The following is a 25,914-nucleotide window of genomic DNA, read 5'->3' as shown; positions in this document are numbered from 1 at the left end:
TCGAAGTTTACTGAAAAACCCAGGCTTTGAAACAGGCAAAGGCATTTTTGGACATGGTCGTTTGCTGTGTCGTAGGAATTGGCCTTGATAAGGCAATCGTCCAGATAAGGGTATATCTGAATTCCCTGCAATCGTAGGTGGGCCGCTACGGGTGCTAGCATTTTTGTGAATACCCTCGGGGCTGAACGTAGTCCAAAGGGAAGCACCTTGAATTGGAAATCCCTGCCAGCCACTCTGAACCTTAGGAACTTCCTGTGTCTGGGGAAGATAGGGACGTGGAAGTAGGCATCCTGAAGGTCGAGTGTTGCCAAGTGGTCCCCTTCTGCCAAAAACTGGAGGATCTCTTGGAGAGTTAACATTCTGAACGTCAATTTTTTGATGAATTTGTTTAGGGCACGCAAATCGAGGATTGGGCGCCATTCCCCTGATTTTTTGCGTATCAAGAAGAAACGAGAGTAAAAGCCTGTCCCTCTCTGGTGTCGAGGTACTCTCTCGATTGCCCCCTTTCGAATCATTGTATTGATTTGGATGAATAGCTCTTTGAGATGTGCTGGGGGCGGCCCCTTTGGTGGAGAATTTGGAGGGGTTTTTACAAATTCTAATATGTGGCCCTTGGATACCACATCCAGCACCCATTTGTCTGTAGTAATCTTGGACCATTTTGAGCAATGTAGGGATATTCTTCCTCCAATTCGTTTTTGGCTGGGACACTTTGGCGGCAGGAAGTGAATCTCACTTCTTGTTGGTGTTATCTCTTCCCCGATATGTGGCTTTCCCTCGGGGCTGTGCGTAAGTATTCCTTCTTTGGCCATAAGGTTGTTGTTTATATGGCTGGTACCTCTGGGTGTTTTGTGTGTTAGTATAGCTGCGCTGTTGGTAATATCCTCCTCGATTTGAGAAGTTTCCCCTTCCTCTTGCGCCACGAAAGGAAGACTTTCGATACTGCAGAGTACCCAAAGATCGTGCAGTTTCAGTATCCTTTTTTATGGCCTGCAAAGCCTCATCCACGTGCGAGCCGAATAGGTACTCGCCATCATACGCCATGTTTAACACCTTGGCCTGTACTTCATGTCTAAAGGATGTAGATTTCAACCATCCCTCTCTCCGAAGGACTGCGGCTCCTGCCAATTGTCTGAATCCTGTAGCTGCTACATCCACTGCAGCATCAATGATCTCTGACGACGCACATTCCCCTTCTTGTAGAATTTTGATAGCCTCAGACCGGTCCGGTTCAGGCAGTTTCTTAATATAAGGCGAAATGTCAGACCACATTTGCCTATCGTAACGGCCAAGAATTGCCATAGAATTAGCAACCCTCACTGTGGTCGCTGCAATCGTTGAAACCTTTTTTCCAATGGTATCGAGTCGTCTTCCGTCTCTGTCTGTAGGAGTGGAGATTTGAGACGACGGGTTCTTCGCTCTCTTTTGAGCTGCTTGTGCAATGACTGAGTCTGTCTTGGCCTGTCCAATCAGGCAAGCCGGTGAAGAAGCTGGCGCTCTGTACTTTTTATCTACTCGTGGTAAAACTGGAGGTAAAGAGTTTGGTGTGGCCATGATCTTTAGACCTTCTTTCCAAATAAAGTCTATGATAGGTATCGACCAACTCTGTCTTTGGGACAAATTTTTAAAATCATACAGGAAACAGTCATCCTGTTTAGTCTCCATGGCAATGAGAAATCTCTTGGTTGCGTTGTCCATAATCCTATGGAAATTCGCAATATCCACCGGTGGTGATTCAGCCTTTGGCTGTTCATCTGGAGCAGGGGAGTCAGCCTGATAATCTTCATACTCCGACGAATCCGATTCATCCAATTCACCTTCCTCCTGAGCCTCCTCTTCAGTATTCTCATCCTCCGGTTGATTATATGGCACCGGTATGGATGGGGTATGTCCCGATTCTTCCGTTATAGGAGGTATTGAATGCGGGGCCCCTCTAGGCTGGGGGGGGAAGAGATGTGTGATTCGCCCGACTCTGAGGGCGGAAAACGGCGATAATAATCATCCAACATAGACATTAAATTTCTAAATAGTTCCATGGGCATTTGTGTCCCTGGTGGTGGTGCAGGCTCTAACCCGGGCTGTTGCGTCACCTGCTCCTCTTCCTCCTGATCCTTGACTTTTATGAGCAAGTCAGATGGACTTGTAGCCGCTGGAAATAATTCTCCAACAGAGTCCTCGTCTGAATCCAAGAGCCTGTCTGGCATTGTGAGTGGTGACATACATGCAGACTGCGCTGGGCGTTGTAGAAGTGCCGCAGTGGTGGCTGGAGATGGCAACGATGTCGCGTTGCTTCTTGCTGACCAGACCTGAATATCTGTGCAAGTTGACAGTTTTGGCGTTATTGGATTCTCTTGGGCCACTGGGAAGTCTTGTGGCATTGACTTTGTAGTGAGCGATGAACTCGCAGTCGTCGATTGTGTCGTCGACAACTGTGGCTGGAGAGTTTTTGTCGACGATCCGTTTTTCGACGTCGACGGGGCCGTCGACGGAGCCATCTTCTTCGTCGACGACTTCGTCGACACCGTCGTCGACGACTTCGTCGACGGGGCCGTCGACGGTGTCTTCTTCGTCGACGGTTGGATCGTCGACAGAGTCTTCCTCGTCGACGATGGGATGGTCGACGGATGCTTCGTCGACGGTGAAGTCGTCGACGGTAAGGATTTCTTCGTCGACGGTAAAGTCGTCGTCGACGGGAAGGGTGTTTTCGACGCTGATGTGGGCTTCGTCGACGGAGGCTCGTCGACGGTAGGAGAAACTTTCTTCGTCGACAAGATGGGACGTATCTGAACATGAACATAAGTAGGTGAGGACGCTGAGGATACCACCAAAGAGGGTTTTGGTGAGGAATAAGTCATAGTTGAAGTCACTGTAGTGGCTGTCTGACAGGAAACCGGCAGAGAAGTTGCTGCCTTGGTTGCAGGCCTCTGAGGTGACAATAAAGACACAGTCTTTTTAATTACAGGCGGCTTCACAGATTTTTCACAGGCTTTCTTCACTTTTGAAGTAGAAGGCTCCTCAGCAGCAAGAGTGTGCTGGGCCTGTTTCGCCACCTTTGCCTTAGGGGTAGTCACCTTACCCTCAGCCATTCTCTTTCTAGATCCCATAGAAGACATAGAGGCCAAACTTCCTACCTCAGAGAGTGGCAAGTCCTTGTCCTTATTCCGTTGTATCCATAGTAGCAGGCGACCCTCTCTGTCTCTGAGGGTCTTAGTGGGAAAAGTGCGACAAATCTTGCACTCCTTAGCCTGATGATCCGGATACAAGCAGTATATGCAGAGAGAATGAGGGTCCTCCTTGAAGAGCCTTGCCTTGCCACAAGATTCACAGGCCCTGAAAAGGGACTTAGATGTAGACATGTTGGAAAGAAAGAAACTTTCAAGTGTAGAAGAAAAAACTGAGCAGAGCTCAGAGAGACTCCCTATCACACGACGTGCGGTAAAAAATCTGACAGCCTGGGTCTCTGGGGAGAATACCTTGGTGGGAGCTGTGGCCTGATTGGCTGCAGTTTGGTCTAACATAATGACTTGGATGGTCACTAATGTGGAAGTTTTTTCATTGGTAGCTGAGGCTACTTTACTTCCTGGTTTATTATAACTGTTATTTGCTATGTACAAATGGCTTATTACTGCTTTTTTATATACCGTGGGACTCCTACTCCGACGACGGGGAATGATTCAGGCATGTGAATCTATGAAAGACACCCCTAATACTGGAGAACTCGGCATGCTTCCAGCTCTCCGGGAAGGTGGCGGTGTTGAAGGAGGTGTTGATGATGTTCCGGAGTTGGGGTGCGATGGTGGAGTCGGCCTTGTTGAAGACGTGGTGGGGGCAGGGGTCGGTTGGAGATCCGGAGTGGATGGTGTTCATCGTGCGGGCTGTGTCTTCGGTGGTCACCGTTGTCCAGGTGCGGAGGGTGGCGGTGGGGGGCATTGGTTCGACGGTTGGGTGCGTGGATGGTGCGCCAAAGCTGTTGTGGATGTCGGCGATCTTGCGGTGGAAGAACGAGGCGAGAGAGTCGCAGAGATCTTGTGAAGGAGTGATGTCGTTGTTGCCGGTGCTGGGGTTGGAGAACTCCTTGACGATGCTGAAGAGTTCCTTGCTGTCGTGGGCGTTGCTGTCCAGTCGTTCCTTCAGTGATTTCTTCTTGGTGGTGCGGATAAGCTGGTGGTGCTTGCAGGTGGCGTGTTTGAGGGCGGTCATGTCTGTGGTCTGGTCGAGGAGCCAGGCTCTCTCTCGAGGGTGCGGCGGTTCTTCTTGGAGTCCTTGAGTTCGTCAGTGAACCAGGAAGCTTTCTTGCTTCTGGGTCTGCTGGGAGGGTTCTTCAGTGGCGCGAGGTCGTCGGCGCAGGCGCAGCCAATGTTATCCAATGGAGTAAGGGGGCAATCGAAGTGGTATTACTCGGCGCAGCCAATGTTATCCAATGGAGTAAGGGGGCAATCGAAGTGGTATTACTTAAGGTAAGCAGCATGGTTTGGTAACCCAGTCTCCGGGGGTCACGGTAAGCACACGGGGGCCACAAGGCAGTTCCAGACCTGCACCTCCAACAGCACGGGGAGGGGGCGGGGGGGTGCAGTGTGCTAATACAGCGTTGGGCGCCCAATGCAAACCAATAGGGAATCTCAAAGTAAGAAAAAGGCTGCAGGCTCAGGCCAGGAGGCCAATCGAAGAAGACCTTCAGCTACACAGGTAAGTTGGAATGAGCTGGAGCGTCAGGCCACCGTCGGTTGATCTCCCCAAGGCCCAGATGCAGGGATGTCCTTTGGTGTTGGAAAACAGCCTACTGGTGCAGGTCGCGGTTGGGCGGGGGGCGGGGGCAGGGGCAGGGGGCGTCGCGCAGATGCTTCAGGCATCCATGTGGAGTCTGGTAGGGGTCAGCTCACGGTGAATTCTTGCTCAGACGCGCTGGGGAACCTTTGCTGGATTGGTAGGCCACTGGAACTCAGGCCATGGGCGTTGGGTGCAGAGGTAGTTGGTTTGCGGTTCGGCAGGCAGAGCTTTGGTCTATAAAGCTTTAAAGTTAGTTTTCCTTTGGACCGGTCTGGTGTATACAGGAGTCTTTATAGAAGACAGGCAGTCCTCCCAGGGTTTTGGATGTCTCTGGTCTGCAGGACAAGTCGTGGGAGCTGCAATGTTCGCAGGCTGGCAGGGCTGGGACCAAGTCAGTGGCTGGAGCTTCTTGTCAAGTAGGGATCGGCTCTTCTTTGTCCTCTTCTTCGTAGGTCGTCGGTAATCTGAGGATTAAAGTTCAGGGATTACCTTAAATACAAATTTGAGGGTTTCTTATAGGGGTTACTAACCTTTAGAAGGATTCTGAAAAGAGGGGTCGGGGTCACTCCAGCTCAGGGCACCTTAGTGGTGGCCTTGGCTGAGAGGGGACACACCTCTCTTGCTTACTAATTTTCCCGCCGACAAAATTTGGGCTTGGTCGGGGTAATTTGCACTAGCTGGAGAGGCCCTGGTCAGCATGTCAAAAGACTGGAAGTCTTTGTGGCTCACCACCTTTCTATGCTGTTCCTGCTTGGAGGTAGGTGTGAAGTAACTCCACCCTGAGCAGGCTATGTTTCGGACCCACAAGAGCAAAACGCTTCCACCTCAGAGGATCAGAAACATGTCTAGAGGTAGCAGGCTGGTGGGGACCAGTCAGGCACGCACTAGCGAATTGGCAGGATTTCAGGGGGTACCTCTGAGGTGCCCTCTGGGTGCATTTCCTAATAAATCCAACACAGGCATCAGTGTGGGTTATTTAAGCTGAGATATTTGGTACCAGCCATCTTGGAATTCAGTGAAGCCATCATGGTGGAACACAGATAGGGTCCCAGTGTGGCTTCACTGTGCGCATGTCTTAGAAAGGACTTAGACACTATAGGGGCATATCTGTTCACGCAGTTATGCTCTCATATGAGGTATAGTGCACCCTGCCTTAGGGTTGTAAGGCCTGCTGGAGTGGTGACTTGCCTATGCCTCTTGCAGTGCTAGTAGGCCTGGAACACAGATGTGTGCCAGGTCGAGACTTCACTTTTAAACACACTAAAACATGCAGGCTCCTGTGGCAGTATGCCTGTGTTTGGTGAGAGTTATTTTAGGGTGGCATAATACATGCTGCAGCCCTTAGAGACCCTCACTGGTCACAAGGCCCTTGATACCACTGATACCTTTAACAAGGGACTTGTATGTGAGCCAGAGGTGTGCCAATTGTGGAAACAAAGGTACAATTTTTGGGAAGAACACAGTCATTTGGAACCTGGTTATCTGAAACCCAGTGCACACTCCGTCAAAGATGCAACAGTGTTAGGCAAAAAGTGGGGGATAACCATGCCAAAAGAGGTACTTTCCGAAACTGGATTTTTAACAAAAAGGCAGTTTTTTAAATATCTGTTTCCTGAAGAGTTTGGTTATTTGATCTAAAGCTGAAAACAGAATGCATTTTGAAAAAAGCTGAACTATTTTTATGTAATTTTTACTAAATAAATTACTACCCGCCATATGCCCCTATTTTACTCTAACCCATTCCAAAGATGTGGATCACAAACAAGAAAGAAGTCCAAATTTAAAGCTGAAAATTATACCTCTTTAATTAATGCCCACCATTTGCTCCTATATCACTTTAGAATCCTGTACTAAAAGATAATGTAATCTGAAAAAAGATGAAGTTCTATTTTAAAGTACTTTTTGCAAACTAAAATACTTCCTATCCTTTACCCCTACGTTTCTTTTATACCCTGTTCCTAAAATGAGGAACACAAACATGAAAGCATTCCAAATCTGAATTTGAAAATAGTTTGAACTAAATTTCTTCCCACCCTTTGCCCCTATCCTGTTCTAAAAATGTGGATCACAAACATGAAAGAATTCCAAATTTAAAATATGAAAAATATTCTAATTTCAATAATATCACTATAAAATCCTGTTCTAAAATAGAATGTTACCTGAATAAAGATGACATTCTATTTTTAAGAACTATTTACATATCAAATTACTTCCCTCCCGCTGCTCCATATTACTTTTCTAACCTGTTCCGAAAATCTGGAAGGCAAACATGCCACTACATAGTCTCAGAATTACAACGCATTGTTAAAAACGTGATGTAATTGTAAGTATGTAAATGATACGCAATAACAAATGCATTGTAAATGTAAGTCTGTGTAAATGATTAATTGTAAAGATAATACATCATAATATAAAATGCTGTGTATTTTTGTAAAATGTTTATTTCAGTCCAGATAATCAGTTCTGAGATTATTGCATTAGTTATAATTAACTAATGAATGCATAAATTAATTTCAAACAAGGTGGTTGCATAACAAATGCTGGCACCGGATTAAAAAACACGAGTTTTATTTAAGCAACAGGATTAAAAATCTAAAAGAAAAAGATTCATAAAATCTACAAAAAAAAATAAAGTGCAAAAGGGAAGCCTCATCACATGGATAATAACTGATGGATTCCGAGTGCTATTGGCTCTTTGGAAAATAAAGTATGTAGCAGATTGAGCCCACCCTTAAGCGACAAAGGTGTCTTCTTTCTCAGGGGTGACTAATAGCAGATAAGTATAACCTCAGGCTGAATGAGTTCTGCAACAAAATGTACGTACAATCTGTAGGTCTATGAAGCTCAGAAGCCTTGTGCGGGTTGAAACAATTTTTAAGAAAATGCTACCTAATCCTGTTTTTAGCTAACTTAATGATGTTCCAGGCTTAGAGAAGGGCCATCAAGTGAACATATTTCGCTATGCAAAATTCTCAGTACACCACTGGTAACCAACCGATTCCTTACTTCACTGATCCATCAAGTCTGAGCCTTAGGTTTCATGTTTAATTGGATACTTTTAGGAACGGACAGTGTTCCAATTCGAGAGAAGGCAGATAAGCCAAATGTAAATGTACAGGAATTGATATAGCGCAAATCACCAAGCGGTTTCTAAGCGCTTGCTTAGGGAACCCGTCCTGGTATTCCCCTGTGAGATAACCCCGGCAGGGTATCCGCAAGGTGAAAGCCAGGCATCCCGCCGCGAGGGGCCGTTGTGGAGATTAAGCAAGCTATTGCCCAGAGTCGCAGAGTGTGAACCCGTGAATCGAGTAGGCACCGGAGCGAGAATTGTCGAGTCCATGGACATTTTAGGACTCAAGACCCCGCCGAGCCGGGAATTGAACCCTGGTCCCGGGCTGACCTCTGCTGCCAGGTCTGCCTCCTCTAACCAGTGAGCCACACTTCTCCAATAGGACATTAATTATTCTTCCCAAATTCTTTTGTAATCACTTGTATACTAACCATGCCCCCGGTTGTTTACCCATCCCTCTTGCAATCTTGAATACAGGTAGGTTGAATTAAACAAATTGGCAGGGATACTCGTTGGATCTATGCAAAATATCTATTATCCATGTCCAGTAAACTGTGAGACCAAGGGCACTGTGTGTAGGGCTTGACCAAACAACAAATTCAGTGCTTAGAGCACGTCACTCGTGGTTCAAGACCTAGGCCAAAAGTCTGTTAGGCATAACCACAGGTCAGTACCAGTGGTCTCAGGGAATGGAAAGCACAGTATGCATGCTTCATATTGCCAAAACATAACCCCACTGGCCTCAGGGATCTGCATTTAGGGTCTGGAACAAAGACTAGCGTGAAATGGTGAAATCCATGCCCAGCATTGTTTGTGGGCACAGCACAGCAAAAATTAGAACCTGGTGGGCTCTGACGTGGTGCCCTCAACCGCCTCCGTGATGCCATCATGATGCACTCCAATAATTTCTGCACAATATATTGGCTTATACAAAATTCGATATAGATTACCTGTGGTTAGATATTTTTCTTTAGCTCGTGCTCTTTCATCTGCATCAAAATACCACACTGTTATTGCGTACCTAAATAAAAATACAAATAATTTTACTGCAATGGTGCTGTTTGTGCCACACACAATTCCTTTAATATACTGTAGAGTTCAACTACTCATTCAGACAAGAAAATCTATTTTCATTGAATATCCTGGAGTCTTATTTTAACGATTATCTTAGAAGTAACATACACGATCATGAAGGACAGTGCACAATGTACAGCACATTAATCCTAGAAATCCCTGCAATGTCACCTGTACCTGTAGAACTGAGTACATCAAAAACGACAGATCGCAAAACAACTTCAATGGTTCACAAACTGGTCTTACTGCAAATACATTTGGAAACAAGCAGTTTTGCATGAGGAATTTAAATTTCGGTGCTTTTAAAAATGGGACTGGGGTCTGGGGAAGGAAACGTTTTATGAATGCATACATTTTCAAGGAAACATGACACACGAGGTGGAAAAAGTGGGGAAACCGCAAAATCCAAACTCACAAGAAAATTAAAACGTGAGAACAAACCATCATGCAACTATCCGTAAGAAACTGGGCTACCAGAACCCATCAGGTGCCAGGATCTCTTACAATAGTCAATATTCACAAAATATCCAGACATTTTTAAGGAACACTTGGAACAGATTTTCAAGTCCCCTATACATGCAAAACTTTGTTTTCTCAAAGTAGCCAGACCTCACATCACCCGGGCAGTGTAGCGGTCATTGCTATGAAGAACTCTATGCATTACCAGTCAGCAATGAGACAATTACAAATACTTTTGAGGGCCATGCTCAGTTAATATTTCTGTAAGAAATGAAGGGCCATTTTACGGACATTTTTAGAACGTTTTTGAAAGAACTCTCAAATAAATATGTTCAATCATTCAAAATTCAAACATACAAAGCACAGCATCTAAACATCCAACTTAAACATTGTCAAAGTTTCAAATGCAGTTTTGAACCGTCCCAGCTTCTCTAAAGACCTACCCCGACCACCAAAGCTTAGAGAGGAAGCGACTGTGCATTTATGATGGATAATAAGTTTAAACTGCGTATGACCCCATTCGGAAAACATCTGAACGAGTTTTTGTCATTTTATTTCAACAAAAAAGCTGTGTCACTGTGACAGGGTACAGACAATAAATAACAATACATTCAATGCAGTTACAACAGTGAATGCAAAAGATCAGAATCTTTGTTCGCCTCATTTATTTTGGTGTTACTAGTATTTCAAAAGGGTGGGTTTTTATAACCACATAATAACAGTTTTAAAGCAGTGACCTGGAGAACTGTGTGCCTAAATATCTAAAGAAGAAAGAAACCTGTATTTTTAGGTCTCGCCTAGCATTGCAGCGCATGCGCTGTCCGCTCTCCGAGAGATATTATGGATGAGGAGATTTAAGAAGGGGACTTGAAGCCCTGCCCCTCATTTTCATTGGCTGGCGTCATCGTTTATGTAAAACGGTGGCCTCCCATTGAAACTGAGGCTTTTTGATTTCCGCCCTTTTCGTCCAGCCCATCCGGACTGGATCATCTGCTTTTCAGCTATCGTGAAGCAATTTCTTATCTTTAAGGGGCCATCTATTTCAAATTAGTTAATCGCTTGTTTAATTCCGCAGAGCGAGCTTTAGGGGGCCATCTGTTTCTAATTAGTTCATCGCTCGTTTTGTAGTTCTTAGCACCTGGGAAAATTTCTTGAACCTTCAGTTTTGAAAATGATCATTATGCTCGTTGTACATTTTGTGATAAACTCACAGAAGGTAAGTGGCATTCACTGAAATGTGGACGTGGTTTCCGGGTCCTACAGTATTTGAGAAAAGTCAGTGTGTGGACGAGGCGAGACACATGTCTCCACATGATAGGTTAAACTGTGCCCCGATCTGTCACAGTGACATTTTTATGTACCCTGCTTGTACCGCCAATCGCAGGAGCCAGTACGACTCTCTCGGGGCACTGGCTTCCTGGCATTCCTCACAGGAGCAGCAGAAACACTAACCATGCCCCCTTCTGGAGAGAATGCTAAGTGCATACCTTTCTCACCTTCAGGTTCTGACGCAGCCTCCTTTAGAAGCTGAAAGTGTTTATTGTCTTTTGCCCGGGTACTCTGTTTGCACTAAGGCAGCACGAGCCTGTAATCCAGTTACTGATGTGGGGTGTTTTCTTCTAGGGCAGCATCTGTCCCTTAGACCCCCAAGCTTCGGACAAATGGTACGAAACAGTAATTTGGTGCTGCGAAAACAAAATGCATTAAATCGTATTCATGCGCCGTGTATATACCATCATCACACACTAAGAGAATATCTGTTAGGACAATTGGATGTAAGGACGCCGTTTTTGTTTTGTTTTTAAAGATGCATGTGAAGTAATAAAGCAGGCAACTATCCAATTACTGATTTTTATGTATTTCGTGGTTATTCTTTTTTTAAGTTTTCACATCTGAAGAAGAATCCGGTGTGACTGTGAAATCTAATTTTGACCATTCTAATGCCTTATAATTTTGACTAAATCAATTATCAGTAAATATGTTTATATAAACGAAGTGTGCCGATATATATATATATATATATATATATATATATATATATATATATATATATATATATATATATTATATTAGGGATCAATGACGGGATAGACAACTCGCAGGATGGGATGAATGAATACGTAAAACACCAAAATACGAGCACATCAGTCATCGCTTACTTTATGTATGTTTATCTCGTGTGTGAATTAATGCAGATTAAAATAAAACCCGTTTAATGTAGTCATTGTATTTCAAATGAATCGTTTAGCTCAAACACAAATTTCACATGTGCTTCGAGAACATTAGCTAGGCAGTAAGAGTCCATGACCGCAAATTTATCACTGCTGCTGCTGCTCGATAAATAGATGATTCTTGTGATGTTGATGTTTTTTATTCGAGGTGGCCATCCTTACCACAGCACGCATAGTTTGTTAATGAAGCTAAAGCGTTAAAACCTGCTATCAGAAGACGGAAGATAAATACACGGACAGTGCTTGTAGCTGCACGATCTGTTTGCCTGCTCTCAGTGTCCTGTTAAGCAGTTCAGATCTCCTTACACAGTTACATATAGATGAAACACTAACCCTTCAACCACTCATGGGCCCATCCAGTGAAAGCTGGCACAGCAGTTCTCTTACCCAATGGAAACCCAACATACATATTATATTCGGTTACCCATTTTTGTTGGTCATTGCCGGGGGCCCGAAACTACGTAGAACTATTGTTTCCTTTTCGGTTTTCATGGTGTGGCCCGTTAATTAAAAAGGTGTTTTTTTTTCTTGCTTATTTGGGGAGTAATGGGCTTTATCAACTGAATTATCACTTCTGAAACTTGCAGATCACGAGTCCGAATCCTGGCGGCACAGCAGCGACAGCATTCCATCCTTCGCTTATGGTAAAATAAGTGCCAGTAAATGGGGCACAGCCTAGATACGACAGAACTGCGGTTTGATTTGTTAACAGAATTTAGTGCACATACGCACACAAGCTTAAGCTTGGTATAAAGCGCAATGGAAAAACAAGCAATTATTAAATGATTTGTCCAGAATCACAGGGTGTTGAGTGGACGCCGAGACTCTAACCCGGTTCCCCAGTTTGAAAATCAGCAGCTCTGGTTGTTCAGCCACATCCTCTCCTCTAATTGTCAATTCTGTTGGTGACAGATCAATGTGCTACGGGTCTGGTGATGACATCGGCGTGCAAGCAGCACGGATCAAGACCCGTGGGCCCACTCAGATGGTCATCCTTCCCAGATTGACTAAAATAAAGTTGAATAACACCACCTGGTATTGTTTCAATGCTGCTAAGTCACCCCACTATTCCAAAATCTAGTTTTTATGAATGCATGCCTCTGAGATAGTTCCGACCAACCTACACTTTGTATCAGCATATGAAACATTAAAACCTGAGGTGAGGCACTGGAACATATGCCTGTGATGTGGGAGTTAAACTTATGTAAGCTATGAGCCCTAACCCACTGAGCTATGTTGCTATAGCTTTCTCCCCACTACACCCTGCAAAAGAACCCTCTCATTTTAAGGGTTCCTGTGACTGTATGCCCAATCACATCAATACATGTCAAAGTTGAAGCGCATCTCAGACTGGAATTATTCATGCATTTATATCTGAATTGCATGTCCGTTACCACCCTTTAATGAAATAGGCAGATATCTGAAAAAGGAGTTCTTATGTCGGACAATAACGATGAGGAGGAGGGTGAGGATTTAAAAGAAGGCGTTTGGGGAGCTGGGGAAATATCACAAGAGCTCAGAGGGATGAATGCTTTAAAACCGCCTTTCTCTTTACAATAGTGGACTCAAAGGCATTCAAGTAAAAATGCACAATAAAACATGTATGGGGGCATAGCCATAAATACTGTTGGACTGAATCGAAAACGTGTCATGCGGGTAAGTCGTATCTTTTTTTTCCTGCTAATGCTGTAAACTGCCTACATTTATTTATTCTTTTCCTGGTGTAACAACCACATACAACAATATTCAGAACAACAATGACACACACACAGCAATTCACACATCCACAGAACACAATCCCCTTCACACACACCCAACATACCCACAGTGATTTATTGACTCAGAAATCCTAGCAAACAGACCAACCAACACATCCCAGGAAGTTACAATCACAGCAACCCCCACATGCACAAAAAACAAAAGGGAACTTCTTTATTTGTTTAAACTCAAAATTAATAATATTACTAAATGTAACTCCGTATTTATTTTTATTTGTTCTTCAAATTACAAACACACCTCTGTAGCAGGCACACAAAACCACTGGGCGATCGTGGTGATTGTTCCCCTGTAACAGACGACGTTTCCCCTAATATGCCAAGTTTTAAACTTTGTAGGTTGGGAAGAGCTTGACAGTGAAGGGTTAATCGTCATGGTCTTTCATTTCAAATGTTTGTATGTGATAAAAGACATTGTCATTTACAACGCAACAAGCGCTAATTTAAGCAAATGCGAGACCTATTGCATTTCTAATGCTTGTTACAAGTGGTCACAGGCGTTCAGCGGCCTGGAAGGGCAGTGGAAGGAAGTTCCACTAGTTACTGTCTAGGTTCTTATAAAATAAGAGTGAGGCTTGATGTACACGTGTGAGACAGCGCTTTAAATAGAAAAAAAAAAGTTAAGAACAACTCTGGACACAGCTTAAATATTTGTGTGATATTGTTTACAAGGTGGTGCACCACTTGCTCTGTTTTTTTGTCGGACATTGTTAAGTCCAGTCGTTTGGACCGCACTGCAGCAGTGGGTGCTTAGTGTGTGCATACAACCCTGGGATATTTCCCATCACATCCCTTATATACATTTGGTGATAATAGGTTAGGTGCTAGTCCTCCTATGGTTTCAATGTCAATAACTGTATTCTTTTAGAAAAAAATAAGAGCAGGTACTCATCAAAAGGAGAACTGGGCGGACTTCAGGGCGGCACAAGGGCGGTGCTAAGGTGGAACAATGGGCATGGTTCGCTTTTTGTCCTTGCCAAGAGTGTATGTACGAAATTTGCATGCATTGTTAGAATGTCAGATGTATATGTCCATTAGTTATCTCACCAATAACTATATATATATATATATATATATATATATATATATATATATATATATATATATATATATATAGCACTCACTAATAAGTGTTTATTACTACCCAAAGTAACCTTTTTTTTAGCAACCTTAAAATAAGAAAAGATTGAGGAAAAAACAGTGAGGTTCTAAATATATGCCTTCTTGTTTGCAGGCAGGTCCATGCTGCAGGGTCATAACTCACTAAGGTATATTACAAGGATGTTAAGTTTTGACCTGCAGGTAACACAAGGCTCTATGCAACAAAAAAAGTAATCAACTAAGCAACATAAAACACTAATCTGCGATTTACATGTTGCATGCTGTGCTTTGCAACAGACACAATGATCCTCTGTGCAATGTTATGGTACGTTGAACCTTTGATTAGAATGTACACATGCAAGTTCTAGCAAGTGCAATAACCTCCACGGTTATCCACATTATTATTACTTATAATGTCCCAAGCTCACTTACTTACGGGAAGGGCTTAAGCTTTCTGGTTCTAACTATTGGTGAATGCGCACCTGCAAAAAGCGAGGAATTAATCAGGAACTCTTTTCATTGTCGCCACTAGGGGGTGTTTCTGTCAAACCTGGAACCCAGGTTGCTTCAAAGAGACATACTTTGTATAACTTTAGAGAGCAGCATATTCTCTCTCCCTGCTACTGGATGAGAAGTACTGAGACAGATACTAGCGATATGGCTGTTGATGGTTCAGTCTTTCAACATTCCATTTTATGTGGTTGAAAAGGAGTGGTGAAAGGGGGGGGGGGCGTGGTTTGGACGCTGGTGAAGATTGCGGCAAGACCCCTAGTCTCCCCTCATGGTGATGCCAATACTTGCTTTTTCAACCGTCTCCCGCAACACCTGATGCCAATATTTGTGGAAATAATACGGCGGAACAACTGAGGAACGCTACGATACTAAAATCGAGACTTCCTGAGCAGCTTGGAAGGTAGCAGCAGTCTCTTCCTTCTCCACCCCCCGTCTGGGCGTCTGCTGACCCGGCTGTGCGCTGTATGCCGTGCTTTGTTACATCCACGGCTCAGGACGGCGACTGGATACTGGCGATGAAGGGGACAGCAACCTAAATGCGCTGGGGCCGTTCACAGCTACACAAGCTTCATAAGCTGTAAAAAAGTAAGGTAACGTGCCTGCATTAGATGGCGGACTGTTGTACTTCCTGTATTGTTAGGCCCTGTATGTATTTTGTTTGCAGTGCATTTTCTATCTCCATGATCTGGCATCCTATGACAGATCATGGAATGTTCACTTACTATTTAAATGACGTCAGCTTGACTGTCAACCACTTGACAGCTGGCGCCCGTAATCACCTGTTATTTCTGTCCTGCTCCCTGCGGGTCCTTTTGTATGTATACTATTAAATACTTGTGACAATCACTTTGTTTTGCCCCATTTGTCACACTACAATTGGCGACGAGGACGGGAGATCGAGCAAAGGACCTGCGGGTATTTATTTGAAAATTCCTATCGCTCCAGGTTTGATTGATGAAACCTGTCATGAAGGAAGTGAGGTGAAGCGGACAGACTGAATACTTCACGGTGTGAGTATTTGCCACGCGTAAGCGGTGTCACATAAGAAGCGCTGCAGTAATTTAATTAATTAAAGGATTTGACGGCGTGAGTCAAAATTGGAGCGAGCGCTACTCAGAATTGACTTAAGCCGCAAGCGGAGTTATACGCGACTGTGCTTTAATCAGTCCAAAGCTAAGCGAGCTTATGTTTGAAATTGACTTTGACGGAAGCTGAGGCGAGCGCTGAAGAAACTGTCGGCATAAAGCGGCTGCTGTGAGGACTTACTTGCTGGCGCAAAATCCTGTCAGAAGCAGGCGTTCGCTAGAGGTTGTCATTCTCCTCAGCTGTGACGCGTGAGGCATTCTGGGAGGTACCTCGTCAGTTCTGATTGGCCCGCAATTATACCACGTCATCTTACGTGGCAGCGTGCGGCCATTTTGAAGTTATTTCACTCACATAAACAAACATCGGGAGTTGATGGAGATTCATGCCGAGCACTGATTGTAATGTTATTTTAGTCACTTTTTTGAAGGAAGATTAACTCTGGTGAAGCGGTAATTTAAACAGTTTAATTTTTTTCATGATATGAGCAATTAAATAATTTGGAACAAATACTGTTGAGAATTTTAAATTTTTTGAGGATACATATATTTTCTCTAAGCAATATTTTTACATAGGAAAACATGGCTGAGAGCAACAATATTTGTGCACCACCCCGTTTCTTAGAAGAGCCTGGCAAACCTACTATGAAGTGGAAGAAATGGAAAAGGGCTTTTGAAAATTATATAGTATCCATTGATGGGAAAGCTTTTGACGCAGAAAGGAAATGTTCTTTATTGTTTGGCCTATTGGGAAAGGCTGGGCAGGACGTTTTTGACAGTCTGCCTGAATTTGAAAACCCACCTGGAACTTTTATACCCATGAATGAATATGATGAAGCCTTAAAAAGACTTGAAAAACAATTCGATGAGGAAAATAACATAATGGTGGCAAGACATAGGTTTGCTTTAAGGAAGCAACAGGAAGGGGAGACTGTTGATGAATATATTGCTTGTCTAACGATTCTTGCTGTTGAATGTGAATATGATGAAATGACTGATATTTACATAAGAGATCAGATCGTTTTCTACTGTTTCTCAAAGAAAGTCCAGGAAAGGTTGCTGGCTTGCAAAAGACCTACATTGCAGGAAGTTTTAGATATTGCTAGGGGTATAGAAAGATCACTTGTATCTACCAGAGAATTATCACATGCAGGGAATAACACTAATGTATTTTACTTACAGGACAAAAAGAAAAGTGATGGTAAGACTTTTGGAAAGAATGTATGGGATAAGAAATTAGGAGGTAAGCAAATGTGTTGTTTTAGATGTGGATCTAATGACCATCTAGCGGATTACAAAAATTGTCCCGCTATTGGTAAGAAATGCGTAAAATGCAAGAAATATGGCCATTATTCAACTTTATGTAAGACTAAGACATCAGGTAACAACATGAGTATTAACATGGTGGGAAATTTTGATGAGGAAATGTGTTCGAATATCATTCTTTATGTTGAAATGGTAGATGGTAAAATTGTAGGCCCAATTGGGGATGTTACTATTGGAAATGTTGAACTAAAGTTCACTGCTGATTCAGGTGCACCTATAACTACAATTTCTGATGTACTATTTGAAGAGAAATGGAAAAATGTACCACTCACTGATTCTGATATAAACCCCAAAGCATTTGGTGAGAAGGAAATAAACATGTTAGGCTATTTCAATGACACAGTGACTTTCAGGGGAAGGTCCATTGAAACCAAAATATATGTAGCTGAAAAGGGGAGGATATTGGTAGGGTGGAGAGACCTAGCCCAATTAGGTGTCATATTAGTGCCAGGTGCCAAAGATCCAGTTATTTTGAGAGAAGATTGGGTTAACAATATTAATGTTGAGAGTGATTATTCTGATTTGAACAGTATTTTGGGAAAACATGTTGAAATATTCAGAAACAGTATTGGTTGTGTCAAAGGTTTTACTCATGATATTAAATTGAAAGAGGGTGCCATGCCATGCAAACATAAGGTAAGAACTGTACCTTTGTCAATCAAAAAAGAGCTTAAAGAGGTACTAGAGAAACTGACCAAGGAAGGTGTAATTGAAGAAGCGGAAGAATCCGAATGGATTTCTGCAATTGTCGTTTCCAAGAAGAGGAAAACAGGAGACATCAGGTTGTGTGTGGACCTGAGATCTTTAAATAGAAACATTTTAGTGAATTGTCACCTACTACCTAAGATTCAGGACATCCTTCAATCGGTGTCCGGTTCCAAATTTTTTTCATTAATTGACTTAAGAGCTGCCTACCATCAGGTTTGTCTATCTGAAAGGTCAAAGGAGCTGACTACTTTTATTACACCCTACGGAGCTTTCAGGTATGTGAGGTTACCTTTTGGGTTAGCATCCTCTTCTGGGGTGTTTCAAAAACTTATGGACTTGCTGTTCGGAGGAATGAAAGGTGTTGAAGCCTTTCAGGACGATATTCTTTTGCATTCTGAAACTGAAAAGGAACACTTGCAACTAATCGACAAGGTTTTGGGTGTCCTTAAAAAGAGAGGCATGACAGTGTCAAAAGACAAATGTAAATTCTTGACAAGTGAAATTGAATATTTGGGGCATGTGTTGTCTGCAGACGGAATTCATCCTAAGGATGATCTTGTTCAAGCCATAAGGGATGCTCCTGAACCAAGAAATAAAGATGCACTTAAAAGTTTTCTGGGACTCAGTGAATATTATTCCAGGTTTTTGCAGAACTATTCTGAAAAAGTTGAACCACTCAGGATGCTTTTGAGAAAAAACGCAGTGTTCAAATGGTCGACCGAGCAAGAAGTAGCTTTCAAAAGAGTGAAGGAGGAAATAGCTACGGCACCTGCATTGAAACCCTATGATCCACAATTAAAGAATATAGTGACTGTAGATGCTAGCAATGAAGGGATCGGCGCTGTGTTTTGTCAAAAATCTGGTAATGAGGAGAATACTATTGCTTTTATTTCAAGGAGACTGAATGAAACGGAAAAAAACTATAGTACCATTGAGCGTGAGACTTTAGCATGCGTGTGGGCTGTGCACAAGCTCAAAGATTATCTATGGGGTAAAAGTTTCACTCTTGTGACGGATCATAAACCTCTAGTTTATATGCTGAATGGTACGGGACGTGGCAACGGAAATGCTAGCTCTAGACTACTGAGATTGATGTCTAAATTACAGGAGTTCAATTATGTAATAGAGCACATCAAAGGGGGAAAAAACTGCAGAGCTGATTGTTTGTCACGATTGCCAATTCAAAATTTAAAGGAGGAGTCAATGGATGACACTGAATGTGTAGTAGCTCTGATTGATGCAACTGTCATGTGTGAAGGATCCATATCGGAGAAGGATTGGCAGGAAAAATTAGCAAAGGATACGGTTTTAGCCACAGTGCAAAAGTATGTGCGTAGTTCTTGGCCTCCCATAAGGAACTTACCTAGTGAACTAAGGAGCTATCAGCAAGTGAGTGATGAGTTGACGATGGAAAGTGGCTATTTGAAAAGAGGCGAAGTCTTTGTGCCGCCTTATGAACTACAACAAAAAATCATAAATCTTGCTCACAAAGGGCATCCAGGCGTCACTGCCACTAGAAACATTCTCAGGTTGCATTACTGGTGGCCTGGGGTGGACAATGAGGTAAGGAGCTATGTGGACAAGTGTGAACAGTGTTTGAAGTCTGATAAGCACTGGAAAATTGAGAAAAATGTGTTGCAGAAGGTTGAAATTCCGAATGGTCCGTGGGCAAAAGTCGCAATCGATTTTGCCGGACCGTTTTATATACTGCCAAATGTCAGTAAGTACCTGATTGTGTTAACGGATTACTATTCTAAATGGGTTTGTTACAAATTCGTGCATGCTGTCACAACTGACATTGTCATAAATTTTCTAAAAAATTTTTTTGATAGGGAAGGACAACCAAAGATTCTGGTGTCAGACAACGGTTCGCAATTAATTTCAAGCAACATGACCGAATTTCTAAAAGAGTCAGGCATTGCTCAAGAGAAAACTCCTTTGTATAGCCCCAAGAGTAATGGCCTGGTTGAGAGACTGAACAGATTCTTTAAAGAGGGAATTCAAATGGCAATTGCTAACAAAGTGGATGTGAAAGAATTCATTAGAGTGAAGGTCAATACCTACAATAATACTCCGAAAGATGCCACCAAACACACTCCTTTCTTCTTGATGAGAGGGAGATCGTGTAACAATATCTTAACGCCTAAGATTGGCGGATGGAGTAGTGTTGCAACTGAATCTAAAGTGATAAATGATGAGGAGTTAGGAGTGAAAGAGAACATTGAAAGAAAACAAAAGACTACCAATGCATATGCCGACATGGTTAACAGGGCGAAAGTCAAATGTATAAAACCTGGAGATTGGGTTTTAGTGAAAAGACCAGGTATGGTGAGTAAGGGAGAGTCCAAATATGGTAAACCCAAGAGAGTTGGCAGAGCTACCAATGGTGCAGTTTTAGTGGAAGGAGAAGGATGGCGAAGTAAAGACCATGTGGTGAAACTAAAACCAGGGCAAGAGTGCATTATAATGAGAGGTGAGGAAAACCATGAAAGTAGCGTTGATGATAGTGTTCTTGAATGGGATGACATGCAAAGTACTTCCATGGCAGAGCATATCAATGACAGTTACAGGGATTCTTCGGAGTTTATGGTAAACTCAAGGAGAACCTCTATGGATGAAAATGACTCTGTTATAATGCATGGTGGCGCAAACTTGAGTTCTGGAAATGTTGACACTGCTGAATATAGTGAGCCTGCTCATGATATTGTTCATAGAAATGTAGAAGGAATATCTTCTAGAGGTGGAAGAGTCATAAATCTTCCTGGAAGATTCAAAGACTATGTAATGGAGTGATTATCAATATATAAGGGTTGTTATTCATATGGGATAAAGGGAGATGTTGTACTTCCTGTATTGTTAGGCCCTGTATGTATTTTGTTTGCAGTGCATTTTCTATCTCCATGATCTGGCATCCTATGACAGATCATGGAATGTTCACTTACTATTTAAATGACGTCAGCTTGACTGTCAACCACTTGACAGCTGGCGCCCGTAATCACCTGTTATTTCTGTCCTGCTCCCTGCGGGTCCTTTTGTATGTATACTATTAAATACTTGTGACAATCACTTTGTTTTGCCCCATTTGTCACACTACACGGACATGCCCGTAATTACCGCAATGACAGACTCACATTCTGCACTCCGCATTACAGAGCTTTAGTTACCGGCAGCATTTAATCAGCATTATGTGCAGCGCTTAAAAACTAGTTGAAAACAAGTTTAGTTACGAGTAAGTGGTAATTGCCTTACACGGAGAGTACGCGGTAAACACTGCCCGGCGCCATTACCCGTGTCAACCAGCCTGTAATTATTAACCAGTACTAGACGCATAACTCTGCACTTCATGTGGCATCGGTCTAGTTGTTTTGACCGGCGCCGGAACAGGATGTTCTGAGACCGGAACCGGAAGGCGGCCATGTTATTGGCGCCGGCCGGCTCCGTGAGAGGACACGCATTCCAGGCGCTCCGGGTGAATAAAGAATAAGGCAAACCCCGATCATTTGTCCTGGTTTCTTTTCATGAGAAGCTCATTGTAATAATGGCGACGGGGCGGGATCGGCAGTAACGGAAAAAAAAAACGGCGGGAACACAACAAAAACAAAAAGATCGCGAAGGAAGGACTCTCCTTTACGGACCCACGCACAGGCAGTGCCACGCTGTCCTGACCAACTGAAGGCACAAGGTGTAGCAAGGGCATAAGGGCAAGCCCATGAACGATAAGAGGCGCGGTACATAAAAGCGCACTTCGATCGCATATTCACAAGAAGAAAAAAAAAAAAAGATACCCGGAGCGCGTCAGAGGACGCGTGAAACTGCAGCCTCACGAGCCAGTGGCGCCACAGACCATCTCAGCAAGCCCCAACAAGGCAGGTGCCCACAGACTCACGTGCAGGCCCAACTACACACTCCCCGTCAGTGGCAGATGCGGGAGAGCGCGGCCGGACACACGAGCACCCTGGTACCGGGAAACAAGCTGGCGGAACGACAGCCACGAGGTGAGGGGACACACAGAGGAGATAGGGGCAGAACGCTTTCGGAGCTACCCATAGACGGGGCCACGGGAAGTGTGCGCAGCAGGGGAGAGAGTGAAGAAGAAACCGACAGCAGGCAAGCCCCAGCCCAACAACGCGGTCCCCGCCCAGGCAGACCCCAGGGGCGCAGGCAAAATGGCGACGCCGTCCGCTTCCCTTGCCCCCATGGTGCCGTTCCTTCCCAAAAGAGGTGAACCCTCCATGCCGTGGGAGGATTGGAAAAAGGTACTTCCAGAACTATTTGGAGGCCCTAGAAGAAGAGAATGAGGCCGCGTACACGGAGCAAAGAAGAAGGAAAATATTGTTGCACAATCTAGGTCCAGAGGGCTTGAGGGTGTTCGACACCATCGTCAAGGAACAGAGGGATGCCAACGACACGGAGGTGTTCCGCCACGCCTTGGAAGACCTAGACGCGCACTACAGACCGGTGGTTTGCGTAGCCATCGACAGGCACAAATTTTTCCAGAGGAAACAGGAGAGCGGAGAGACGGTCGATGAATACGTAGCGGCATTACAGAAACTCGCACTCACGTGCAAATTCGGCATTCTCCATGACGAGCTAGTGAGGGATCAAATTATCATGCACACGACGAGCATACACGTCCAGGAAAAACTCTGGGTCAATGGTGACGCCCCGCTGAAGGCGGTATGGGCACTAGTAAAGAAAGCGGAAATGTCCAAACGCTGCGCACAAGCAGCCAGAAAAGATGGAGGAAGTACACCAACGGTATGCAGAGTCATGCTACACAACAAAGGGGACAACCCCAGACAGCGGGACTTCCCCAGGTCACAAGACCCCAGGAAGGAGCAGCAGCAGGGCAGACCACCGTCAAAGGCAGGAAGAGGGGGAAGACCAAGTTGTTACAGGTGCGGGAGCTCAGCACATTTGGGCAACGACAAAGCATGTCCGGTGTTTAGGGCTAAGTGCGCTTTCTGTGGAGTGTTTGGGCACTACGAGAAGGTATGCCGACCGAAGCCAAAAGGGACCACTGTCAAATACATAGACCAAGAACAGCAAGAAGAGGCTGAGACACGGACGGAGGAAGAGGATGTGGAAGAACTCCTCTACATCGACGCCCAAGTCCTGGAAGTTGGTGGCAAGGAATCAGACAAGCCGAGGCTCGACATGCATATAGGAGGAGTTCCGATCGAGATGATAGCGGACTCAGGAGCCCCCATAACTATTGTCCAACGACAGATATGGGAGAACAACTTCAAGCCTAAGGTGAAGGAGGAGCTACGCCCAATGGATGCGAGGCCTGTCACATACACCAAACAGAAGATACCCATGGTAGGATACTGCCCGCTGCTCTTTGAATTCAAGGGACGCCAAGCCACCTGCAAACTCTATGTGGCCGAGAAAGGTCCCTCTGTGCTCAGCTGGAAAGACCAAGGAGCATTGGGGATCATGCTGAACTCAGGAGGCGTTGAGAAAGTGTTGCTAATGGAGATGAAAGAGGAGCAGGAGGAGGAAATGTGGTGAAGAAACTACCCCGAGGTGTTCTGCGGACAAATCGGAGAATTGGCCAAGTTTAAACACGTCATCAGGTTGAAGGAAGGAGCACGGTCCGTCATTCACAAGGTCCGAAATATACCATTTCGCTGCAGAGAAGCGGTACAGGAGGAACTCGACCGATTGGAAAGGAGTGGTGTAATCCAAGCCATAGAGAGTGCGGAATGGCTATCACCCTTAGTGGTTGCCCAAAAACCTAACGGAAAAGTGAGGTTATGTGTAGACCTCAGGGAACTGAACAAAAACATTCTCATCGACAAATTTCCACTTCCCCGTATAGGTGAAATGCTTGCCAAAACCAAGGAGGCTAAGTGGTTCTCGACTGTGGACCTGTCATCGGCCTATCATCAGGTAAAACTCCACCCCTCGAGCAGCCACCTTACCTCCTTCATAACACCGTTCGGGTGCTACAAGTTTGTCAGAATGCCCTTCGGCCTCGCCTCGGCGGCTGCCGTATTTCAAAACCTGATGCATAAACTGTTTCGCAAGGTGGAAGGAGTCCAATTTTTTCAGGACGATATCCTGGTGATGGGGAAGACCAAGCGAGAACACAACGAGAAACTACATAGGGTGTTACGCACGCTACAAGAAAGCGGGCTCACGGCAGAGTGGTCCAAGTGCAAATTCTGTGTTTCCTCCGTTACCTACTTGGGCCATGAAGTCAGCGAGAGGGGCATAGAACCGAAGAAATCCAACATGGAAGCTAAACAAAACGCCCCTTGTCCAGAAAAAAAGGAACACGTACGTCATTCCTGGGCATGGCCAAATTTTATAGCAAGTTCATCCCCAATTTCGCCACCAAGACGGTCTTCGCCAACTGCTGAAGGAGAAGAATGGATTCAAATGGAGTAAGGACGAACAAGAGGAGTTCGAAGCCTTGAAGCAGGAGATGAGTAAAGCTATTCCACTCAAGGGTTTTGACACAGAGGCTGAATCCGTACTCATTACCGATGCAAGTGACTTAGTGCTTTGTTAATGCAGCGAGCCGACAATGGGGAACTCTCCACGGTCTGCTTCGCGTCCAGGGCCCTGGCTCCCACCGAAGAACGTTTCAGCGTCATCGAGAAAGAGATGTTAGCTGTGGTGTGGGCGATGGAACGTTTCAGGCAGTACCTGTGGGGTGCCAAATTCCTGGTCCGAACCGACCATAAACCCCTGATAAAATTCTTAACGTCCAATGGCCACGCGCATGCAACACCAAGGATCGCCAAAATGACGCTACGGCTCTTGGACTTTGTGTACGAGGTGGAATATATACCAGGTCCCCAGAACAAAGTGGCTGATTTTCTCAGTAGGGCGGCAGCCATGGAAGGGCCGCTTGAGCAGAAGGCACCAGGATGGGAAGGCTATGTAGTAGCGACAATACAAGACATGGAAGGGGTGATCAGTGCGCAAGAGTGGGCGGAGGCCTACACGCAGGATGAAGAGTTAGAAGTGGTCAAGGGATACGTCATGCACAGCTGCCCTGAGAAGAGCCACCTTAAAGAGACATTGAGAAGATATTGGGAGGTGAGAGACGAACTGTCACTGGGAGAAGACCCCATATACCTGATCAGAGGAGACAAAATCATCCCTCCACGAGGGCTCATTGAACACCTCCTCACCCTGCTACATGAAGGGCACAAGGGGATCACAAAAACCAAAGCCCTAGCCAGACAAGCATACTGGTGGCCGGCCATCGATGCCCAGGTGGCGAGGTATGTGAGGCAGTGCGACTCGTGCTCCAAAGCGGACAAATCCCAAGTGATGCTACGGCCACAGTTGGGGAAGTTCCCTATGCCGGGAGGACCCTGGGAGATGGTGTCCATCGACATCTTAGGGCCCATCCTCAACACGGAAGGAATACAGAAATATGCAATAGTGTTGATTGACAGATACTCCAAGTGGCCAGAAGTGGAGATAACGGACACAGTGGACACGGAGGCAGTGATATCCTTCATGAACACGGTATTCACAAAGGAGGGCATCCCCAAGATCATCACATGCGACAATGGCCCACAATTTGTCTCCACCAAATGGGAGGCATACACAACCAGGAATGGGATAGAGGTCAAGCACACTCCCATATACCACCCGGCGGGCAACGGTCAGGTGGAACGTTTTAATAGAGTGATCATGGGCACTATCCAAGCAGCCATAAACGATGAGCAAGATTGGGAGAAGGAGTTACCCAAGATGCTGTGGGCCTACCGTATCGCTCCAGGAAGCACGGGCTACAGCCCCTTTAAGATACTGAGAGGCAGAGAGCCGTTCACCAGAGATAA

General features: G+C 44.7%; 1 protein-coding gene across 1 annotated transcript in view; it reads right to left on the bottom strand.

The window, feature by feature from the left end:
* Nucleotides 1-25,914, bottom strand: part of EGLN1 (egl-9 family hypoxia inducible factor 1) — a 237,319-nt gene that overhangs the window by 16,110 nt on the left and 195,295 nt on the right. The window contains exon 4 of the mRNA XM_078648740.1: nt 8,788-8,858. Coding sequence (XP_078504866.1) covers nt 8,788-8,858 — 71 coding nt within the window. The remainder of the gene's footprint in view (nt 1-8,787; nt 8,859-25,914) is intronic.

This window comes from Lissotriton helveticus, chromosome 6 (genome assembly GCF_964261635.1).
Source record: "Lissotriton helveticus chromosome 6, aLisHel1.1, whole genome shotgun sequence".
NCBI lineage: Eukaryota > Metazoa > Chordata > Amphibia > Caudata > Salamandridae > Lissotriton > Lissotriton helveticus.
This window is presented reverse-complemented; position numbering and strand designations above follow the sequence as displayed.